Genomic DNA, 9,997 nt, shown 5'->3' with positions numbered 1-9,997 from the left:
AGGAATGCCTAGGCTGACAGTCACAGAAGTCATCCCTATTTCAATTACTGGTCTACAAAGCAGATTCCCAAAACCACAACCTACCTTAGCAGTGACCAAGTAGTGACCAGGCAGACATGCAGATTGTATGTATGCTGTATGTCAGTTCTCTTTTTTTGTTAACATTTTGTTTTCAGTTTTTTTCTGATTTCAACAAATACCTTCCAAAATAACCCCACTGGGATTTATCACAGCGTTCGGTATTTCTATACCCCTTCCCTGTTGGAGAGAATTTAGTGCCAGTGCCTGCTTTAACCACATGAAAAAGCAATGTGACACTAGTGACTTTCCTCCTTTTGGTGCATCTCCTAAAAACATCCTGTCATTTTTGTCTCTGACAAGTTGTTCATGCTCCAGCACTCAATAACTGCCAGAGGGTCTTGTCTGGCCTTTGCAAAAAGTTGAAGTCAATTAAACAGGGAGAAACTCTTCCTAGAATTATTGTAAAAACTTCTTTCACCTTGCCCTATGGTTCAGCTAAAGCAATGCCTTTGCCATTGGCGAGATGGTGACACAATTTGTACATGCACAACTTAAAACTACACAGCAGCTGGCTGAGTTATCAAACGTGATCATTAGACTAAATTAAAATAGGGTTTTTTTCCTAACAGTACACCACAGATTTTTGCTGAAGTCTTCTACAGTGCTACAAAATTGGGAGAAAAGACAACTGAACGCTCTTCTCAAGTGCATGGAGAACACACCTTTGCCATCAAATTCTCTGCTCCGGTGCATTTGGCTTTTATAAGACACATTACACCAAAACGCTCTTTCTTCTCGGTGAGAACACTTTATTTGAGCAGACTAAGTGGAGCATACTTTGGCCACAAGGGCTTATCCCACATTACCTGAGTTGAACAGATGCACAGAGAGAAACTGAAAAGGGCGATCATGCTGCTAAAAAGGGATTGCATGAACAATTCCACACCCTATATATTTTTTAAACTTACACAGCCCTTTTTGCAGCCTTATTCCTTCATGAAACAAAAACACTGTATTGGCAAGCAGAGGTCAGCTCGTCACCATTATTCCACCACACTTCAATTAGGTTCCTGCTCTGCAGAAGACTGTTCTCGCCACCCGAAGCACAAGCTACGGTACCCTTTCTCTATTAAGACAGCTTTAAGCAACAAAAGAATGGATATTGCAGAGCCTAGATTATTCTGCTCTACTGGCTTTTTGATTCCTTTCCCACAGTGAGGACTCTGTAGAAGTCCAACAAGACAATGGCACTTCAAATCCTGCAGCACACAGGCACAGCCCAATGAGCCCACATGAAAGCTGTCATCCATTGTCATGCTGTCAGTCAAGGAAGCAGACAACCTATGAGGCCACAAATTAGCCTCATTTACTCTTGTGTTTTTGTGACATTTCTGTTCTTAAGCATGCCATATGATTTGGTCTGTTAGCTCAGAGGCGTTAGAAAGCATTAAGAGAATTAGCAGCTTAGGTTCTGTTGAAGTTATTCTTTTGTCTCTGTTGAGCTACCAAAGAGGAAACTGTTCGAGCAGGTACTTTGGTAAAGTTCACTGACATCAGACAAATGGTTTAAATGCTCAATTTGGGATTGCTGCATTCCGAGTGAGCAGAATTCAATCAGGTCTCCACAGAAAGCTAAAACTGCACTTCCCAAACCAGGGCACATTTTAATAACAAAGTACCCATTGTGTGTACATGACCAAACCCACCAAAATCTAGCTCACCCAAAATACAGCACTTCACAGAAGACACATACATCCACACATTCTAGCATTTACTATGAAGCTGTTTGCTTGTTTCCAAAGGTAGTAGAAGATTTCTACTCAGCCTCATTTTATAAGGTTACATTAAAGAAATGTCTGTAAAACCATAAATGCTGTGTGACTGCAACCTCCTTCATGGACACAAAGTCTCCCAGGTTACATTGTGCCAGGGCTGTTGCAATGGCAGACTGTGGTCCAGAACCAAACCCCACACAAATTTTGGTCGAATCCCACCACATGCTTCCCAGACACACAATTTCTCTTGCAGGAGTCCCTGTCCTACTGACACACAAATGTCTTGGGATGGATGAGTCTCTTGATCGCCACACTCACAGCCAAGAGAGCTGAACCCAGTGCCTGCCTGGCTTAGTGGATCCCAAATGAGATGAGTCCTTTCTAACGACTGGACCTTCGCAAAGCTACCCAGCAAACTTCAGTGAGATCTGAGCTCTCCTGTCACCGGCAAGACACAGGCAAAAAGCCAGCACGGTATTTCCCCATCAGGTCACATTACATTAATCTCTTAATGCATGATCTGTGTTTAAATCTTTGTCTTTTTTACACAGAAGATATAGTGACATCACCACCAATCTGCCAAGAACATTAAGGCTCCATTTAGGGCACATCAAACAGGCACTCAATGGGACAGAGAGAGAGGATGTAATTTTACAAAGAACTACCAGAGATTCTCAGAGGCATTCTCTAATAGTCTAATGGCGAGGAACGTCAGCACAGCCAGCAGAACAGGACATCCCAGGAACGTTTTAGTCTTTTTTTCATGCTTTCTACACCCTTGTTTTAAGGGAACTTTTTCCAAAAAGCTTCCTAGTTATCACTGCTTTCCACAGTCAGAAAGACTCTTAAGAGCAACAGCTGAGATGGTCACCTATGTACAAGCTTTCAGTCCACATGATGATTTCAAATGTGGCTTTCACCTTGCAGGTCCAGTTCACTCCCATTGCTTCAGCCCAGCAAGTAGACAGCTATGACTATGAAATACCACAAGGGAGAGCAGCAAGATTTGTCATCCACAGCAATAGCAACTACAAGATGTACTACATATTTACTCAAGAAAAAACCTCTCTTTTCCTTCAAATGTTTTTATTCTCTAATATGGAGCAAGTTAAACACAGAAACAAGCTACATGTGCATGGCTGCCCTGCCAGCTACTATAACAGTCTCCCAAAGTAAATCCATTCTCCCACACATAGATGAAGAGCTCATTCAGCGCAGACAGCCAAGGAGAAAAATAGGATTGTGCACAACTTCCCAAGATGCCTTGAGTTCCTGTGGTTTAAGCAGGGGCTGGGCAGAACCATAAAGCCCCTCAGAGCACCCCTGTGCTTCAGACCAACACAGTCATATCAGATGAAAGATCAACTTTAATTATCAAACTCTCCTCTAATAGCTACCTGACCTTGAATCCCATGTCACAGTAGGTGTCAGGGAACCCAGGGGATAATTGCAGATAGACTTGGAAGGGCAGATGACTCTTAGGCTCCCCCATTACATTGGTCATCAGGATGAATACAACAGCCCAAAGCCTCTCTGTTTCTCCTGACTCAACTCCAGTTCACCCTTTTTCTGTGTACGTAAAGGCCAGTATTGCAGACCACTAGCAAGGTCTCTCAAGCATTAATGTATTCACTCTCCTAACTTGGCTGGGAGACATGGAAGGAAATACTCCCTTATATTACAGATAAGAAGCAAAACTGAATAGATGGTCTACGTAGTAGGTGTCAACTGTTGTTTCAATCAATGCTGTGAGGTCTCAAAAGAGAACTAATAAAGTATATACACTGGGAGATGCATACACAAGGCAGAGAATAGAAGACCTAGAGATGAGCAGAAAAGCAGAGAACAAAGTGAGGGGAAAGATAAAGCAATGAGATTTGGCTTACAACAGACCTGCCCACCCAAGGAAAAAAAAAAAAAAAAAGAAGTAAAAAAAAAAAGAAGTGGGGAATCCCACAGAGCACTTCACAGTAATTGTGGGGAGGCGGGAGGGAAACAGTCACAGTATGATAACCAAAAAAATGGCTTTTAAAGACAACAAAACACTTCTGTATTTTAGTATAAAGAAAAAACCCTGTTTTTCAGGCAAAAACAGTAAAGGTTTTTTTCTTAAGACTGGTTTCCATAAAAATATATTGTATTTAGTAGCTTTTAGGAAAAAATGCGTCTTTTTTCCCCTCTTGTTTTTCTTTCTCAAAAAAAAAAAAAAAGAAGACTAAATTAAGCAGAAATTTAATATATATATATATAATGGAAAAAAGGCCTTTTTTGCCAAAACATTACAAGATATTAACTGCATCTTTAAAAATAAGAGAACAGGGGTAGAGTTCCAAATGTACAATTTAGGGAACAAATATTAATGACAGGAAATGCTGCTGCTCATAGTTCAGAAGAGTAGAACGTACTCAAGTAGCAGCAAGTAAGAATAAAAAGAGTTGGAAGTTTTTCCTCCCTTGGCACTGGACGAGACAAGGAGTCCGAGCAACTGACTTTCATCCTCAGATTCGTCATCCATGCACGCACACAAACGCACATCACTGCTAGCAAGGCAACATGAAGGGCAATGCCTTGCCCCACCACCACAGCCTTCCTGCCTGTCCCCTCTCCTGGCTGAGCTCCTGCAGTGGCAAGCTGAGCAATGGCCTGAGAAATCACCACGCATCAGCAGACCCCCGTGAGACCAAGTCCAGTACCAGAGACACTGAGAATACAACTTCTTAATTCAAACAAAAGATCAATTCAGCTATGTCAGATGACAGCCACCACAGTGCACTCATCTGTGGATGGCCATATATGTCTATAAATGTTGATCTCTTCACTATGGGGATTTTTTAAGTGAGATTTGTTTATTCATGCTCAGATTCCTCTTACAGTCATGCCAACAATAAGCCATAGATTAAAGAAAGCTTTGCAGCTTTAAATACTTCTTAGTAAGATACTCACTGTACAGTTCAATGGACAACTCCCTGATCTGAGCAACCACTTTAAAGTATTCCCTAAGGGCATCCAAAATAATTTTGTTCAATCCGATGTCTAATTAGATATCCAAGGCTCTCTGATCTCTCAAAGGTCGTTTCATAAAGGTTTCACTCAAAACAAAGAATGTGATTTGAATATCTTTGGGGCTGATAAACAATCAATCTCTTAGCTGAAACCTAAACACTGTACAGGGAATCTAAAAGGTACCTGAAGGTAATGCAGGTATTGCCCTCTAACTAAAGCCAATGGAAATGGTCAGAACTCTCTGTCCTCCGAATTGTTCCCATTCCCTGGACCAGGACACAGCTTAGCTGCACAACAGAGCATAAAGTACACTGGGAGTACATCAGTACAGCCTTTCACAAGCACAATACTGCAGACATACAGGTGGGATCAAAGGGGCAGAAGGGATGTAAAGAGTCTTCAAAGTCACTTAGAAGATTCTGACACACTGTTCCTTTTAAAAGGAGCGAGGACTTCAAGACCCTTCGCAGCTTTGAAAAACTCAACCTAAAAATACTTTTGAAGCTGCTTTAGAGATTTTTGCAGTCAGCTTCTGTCAAAAAGCTCCTGTTTTGTGCCTGGAGGCAAGCAGCCAGTACCTTCTGAGCGGTGGATGCACGTATGCTGGTTATCACTTAGAAAGAACCCTTCCTTACAGCGACATTCGTAGCTCCCCACAGTGTTGACACAAACATGCTGGCAACCACCGTTGTTGAACATGCATTCGTCTGTATCTGAAAGAGAGAGAGGGTGAGAAGGAGCGAGATCAGCTTTGTACTAACACCAATACACTCATACTGGCAACAGCCGCTCAATATGCAGTACAGACACACATCTACTCAGCATGTAACCACCTAGGCAGCTTGAACACCCCAGGCTAGCATGTTGTTGTTGTCCTGTCCCCCTTGGGAAAGTATATTTTTGCTTCTGCTCTTCCCTGTTCACTGTTTGCCCAATCAAGCCACAGGGCTCCCAAAAAATGATGGCCAACTAACCAGAGTTACTGGTTACAACAAAGGCAGAGTAGCTTCAGTGGAGCCAGAAGCAGGGCCCCATACCACCTATGTGAACATACTCTGCCTCTGAGTGCAGCTGGACAGTCCTACCACTCAGCGGCCTAGCACGTTTACATCTAGGTTGAGCATCCACACACAGTTCTGACTTACTCAGTGGAACGCAACTTGGGCTCCAAACCCATCCAAGCTATAACACATGTTTTTCCAGAAAGCTCCCTGTTCTGAAGCAAAGGTGGAACAAGAAAAATACAAACCTCAAAATAAATTTAGCTTAAAATCCATTCCCTGCTCCTTACTTAATCTCTAGCTAGAATTCACACATCACATCTGTTCTGATGCTCAGTTTGATTTATTATCCTTCTCTCTCAACTCTAGGTCGTCACCACTTACCATCAAGGCTGTTGCTGTGTTGCCTGACTGCAGTCAAGGACAAAAGCAGAAGTTCTGGAAATAGTTTTAATGTTGATTTTGCAATATCCAGAGCTTCAACAATACCAGAGAATACAGAAGGGCTCTGCTTGCAAGATAACCAAGAGAAACAAAGAGCAGAAAAACTTCAGCTAAGCCTCTGAACAACAGGATGCTCATCCCAAACTCCACATCTTTGGAATTTTACCCCTTAATAAGCCCAGGTTTTTTGTAACCACTACCAGCAAAGAATTTTCCTACCCCAATTTTCAGAAATGACAATTTGAACAGGAAGTAAAAATGCTCAGTCCCGTACAAAACAGGACAAAACGTTGCTGAGGCAAAGCACTGGTGTCATTTGCAAATTCATATGGAACATCATGTTTGCCCTCTGTTCATTGTTCCTGTGCTAGCACAATGTTTTTAATTTAACATTATAGCATTGCTGGCATAAAACAGCTGTCTTCTAAAAAGGGAGAAAGAGAAAGGCTTTTAGCAAGAAGCATAACACAATATTACAACAGATTTAATTTCTACTGAAGGCAATGAGTAAGCCAATTGGATGCAAAAGAATGTGACCTGCTGTAGCAAAAAGAGCGGCTGACATATCTCCATCACAAAGGAGCTGAGTATTTTAGAGTTCTACAGTGATGTGAATGTGCAAACAATCATGAATAAACAGCCACCATCAGTCTTTAGTACTACAGATTTGAACTCCAGCAGATGTTTCTGTCTTACAGACCTTGGAAAGCTTTCAAAAAAATCATCTCTTTCCAGCAAGTAATTGTCTATTTGGCTTAAACCCAGGCACACAGCCGAGATCTTCAAAAATAAGGGTGAGAGGAGGGCAACCCTGGCGTGAACAATGTAAATAAACAGATTAAGAGAAGATGTGATCCAATTTGCTGCATGCCAAAATATTTATTTAACATTTACATCACATCTCAAAATTGCCAGGTCAGTGGTAAAAACTTCATTGTATGTCAATGACATTTTATTTTATTTTAAAAGTCTGTCATGCAATACTGACCAGCTTCCCAGTACCACCACAGGTGGTAGATTTTGGTCTAAGTTATGTCTAGGTCTTACTGATCACAAGAAGTCAGCTGAAGTACACTCTAGAGGGGCTACTGGATACAAAGAGAATACACCCTTTGGTGGCATTGTAAGAGGCAACGTGTTTGTCCACATTCAGCCCGTCACGGTAACCTCAACTGAACTCCACTGTGTGTTCACACAAATGCATTAGAGAAAAATAAGATGGTCTCCCTATCATTTTACAGTATCAGCAGCTATTTTGCTTCCCTCCCTACTTACTTTAGTGAAATACTTGGAACTTAGTGACTTCACCCTCTCCTCTGCTTACACCCTAACAAAGTTAATCTGTGGGCACGCACCAGCTTCGCAGCAGATAAAAACCAACACAATCCCACTGGAGACTCCAGAGCTTTTCTCATTTGTCTCAGCAGCAGATACAGCCTAGAGATGGTCTGATCCCCCTCCCGATATGCCACACACTAGTGGGAAATACCCCAGCCAAGCTAACCACAATCTTAAAATTACGCTGTGAGAGCAAGTTTTCCTCTGACTGACATGGGCATGGATTCCCCAGGCACATCCACACTCAGTGCGGCAGAAGAGAAAAACTGAGCCATCTCTGAAAAAGTAAACGGGACAGGTACCACGGCGCAGGGCAGTGCCACGCAGGGTGCCCAGCGTGGGTCCTGGAAGCAGGACAGCTTCATCGACATGCGGCTCTGTCCCAGGGAGGTAACATCAGCAGCATACCAGACTGCCAACAGCCTGGCAACTCACGTATGTCCGCACACTGCTGTGCTGTGTGCTGAAGAGTACCGTCACAGTAAAACCACAAGGTCTTGTTACCCATTTTTAAAGATTTTCACTTGCTGGCACGCAAAAAGAAGGAAACTATCGAGGTCTTAAATAAAGAAAAAGAAGGTGAGTGAGAGTGTGTGCATGCATGGTCAAGGGAGCGTTGCCAAGACTGAACATGTTTCCAGAGTTGCGTACTTTGCTTCACACTAACCCCCCAGGGAAACTCCAAGCATTTGGCTTAGTCTGTCCCTCTGTACTTCAACAGCCCGTGTCACACACAGCTCCTGCACGCTCCTAATCGTCCTTTCCTTACAGCTTGCATGTCAGGAAGTACTCGGACACAGCAAGAGTGAAAAGCCCACATGTTATAGATGTATGAGAGAGAAGATTTCTAAGCCCGTAAATACACCTGAGAACTGATCCTAAACTAACTTTCAAACAGCAAAGACAACGATAGTGTATGTTCTTTTACATAAATTCATTTAGCATAATAATAGATGGCAATTCACACATTTTAGCCCAAAGCACTTAACAGAAACGTAGCACCACTATTCTTCTCATTTACAGAGAGAGAAAGAGCCGCACTGGGATGCTACATCAGTACCTGGGATTCCTTAGTCCCATATGTAACATTCTTCCCTGGCTGAGCTGATTCAGCCCAACAGATCGCTATGCATTTCCCATGGGTGCAGTTAAAGGGTTATGTTAGCATCACCACTCACAATGTTCAGGAACACACTTCTTACCCAGGCAGTTGTGGCCATCATGAGCCAACATAAAGCCGTCATAGCAAGTACAGCGGTAATTTCCTGGAATGTTGAAACACTCGTGGACGCAGCCTCCATTGAAGTCGTTATCACATTCATCAATGTCTAAGGAAGAAAGCAAAAGTCAATATGATGGATGCTTGCTTGCATGTTATAAACAGTTAGAGATGCAACTGGGTAAAAATGAGCAGCAACTGCTGTCCAAAATCATTATTGTGTTGCAAATCGACAACACTTAACGCATTACTTGCTGAATGTTTCTAAAGAGTAACAAAATGCCCTGAGATTCTCGTGTAGCTTTACCTTACAGTTTTTAAGCCTGCTGGTTAAACAGCAAACAAATCATTAGACCAAATGATATTACTAGGTGAAAAGCCACGCAATCTGTTTGCCTTTGATTTTGTAAAGTGGTAAATCACGTGAAGAAACAATTACTATTTTGATTTAAAAATCATCCTCTGTATTGTAAGCCATTATTTTTAATGGCTCTGCCTTCTTAGAAATACCTCACGCTGACACAGGCAGAGCACAGCGCTTCCATCACTTTACCTTCACATTTCTTCCCTTCGCCAGTGTAACCCACTTTGCACGTGCACTTGTACAGCTTCAGGGTGTTTTGACAAATAGCATCTGGGTGGCAGTCATCAAGTCCCAAGGAACACTCATCCACATCTGTGAAAAGACCAGATTCAGAAGGGATGTCAGAAGGTGGAGAACAGGGCATGTCTCCTGTACACATCACTGACGAGATGATGCACGGCTGAGAGCTCGTTTGTGGTGCATGCACCACATACACTGTAAGTATTTGTGAGTCAGGACAGAAACATGCAGAGACCATATCTGAACTTAAATTTGTATAATGCTCTACCTGCATATAGATGTATTTGTATGAAATTCAGATAAGCCTGTGTTAAGCTTTTGTACCCAGTTCGAAATACATCCAAAACGATCGATTACGGGCTAGATCCTCCATGAGATTTAGCTGACAGTTTTACAGAGATTCACTAGAGACTGTTAATCTTTCTGGTTAACAAAATCCAGTTATTGAAAGAGTTCTTGATCACATCCATGACATCACGCTCAGGAAGCCAAATAATTTTTAAACTAACAAGGGGAGTTTACAGAAATGTACTTTCAAAGTCACCATCAACATGTTAAAAGACTGACTTACCCTTAAACAGACGTATCATTT

The 9,997-nt window shown here is 42.2% G+C and overlaps 1 protein-coding gene across 1 annotated transcript in view; it reads right to left on the bottom strand.

The window, feature by feature from the left end:
• SCUBE2 (signal peptide, CUB domain, EGF-like 2) overlaps positions 1-9,529 on the bottom strand; it is a 39,355-nt gene extending 29,826 nt beyond the window's left edge. Inside the window, exons 1-3 of the mRNA XM_009696342.1 lie at positions 9,355-9,529; positions 8,785-8,910; positions 5,378-5,512 (exon numbers count right to left, since the gene is read on the bottom strand). Of these exons, the coding sequence (XP_009694644.1) occupies positions 5,378-5,512; positions 8,785-8,910; positions 9,355-9,529 (436 nt within the window). The remainder of the gene's footprint in view (positions 1-5,377; positions 5,513-8,784; positions 8,911-9,354) is intronic.
• Positions 9,530-9,997: the final 468 nt, after the last annotated feature.

Source organism: Cariama cristata, unplaced genomic scaffold, assembly GCF_000690535.1.
Source record: "Cariama cristata isolate BGI_N322 unplaced genomic scaffold, ASM69053v1 scaffold1443, whole genome shotgun sequence".
Lineage (NCBI taxonomy): Eukaryota > Metazoa > Chordata > Aves > Cariamiformes > Cariamidae > Cariama > Cariama cristata.
The sequence above is the reverse complement of the archived record's forward strand: the minus strand, read 5'-3'. Positions and strand labels throughout refer to the sequence as shown.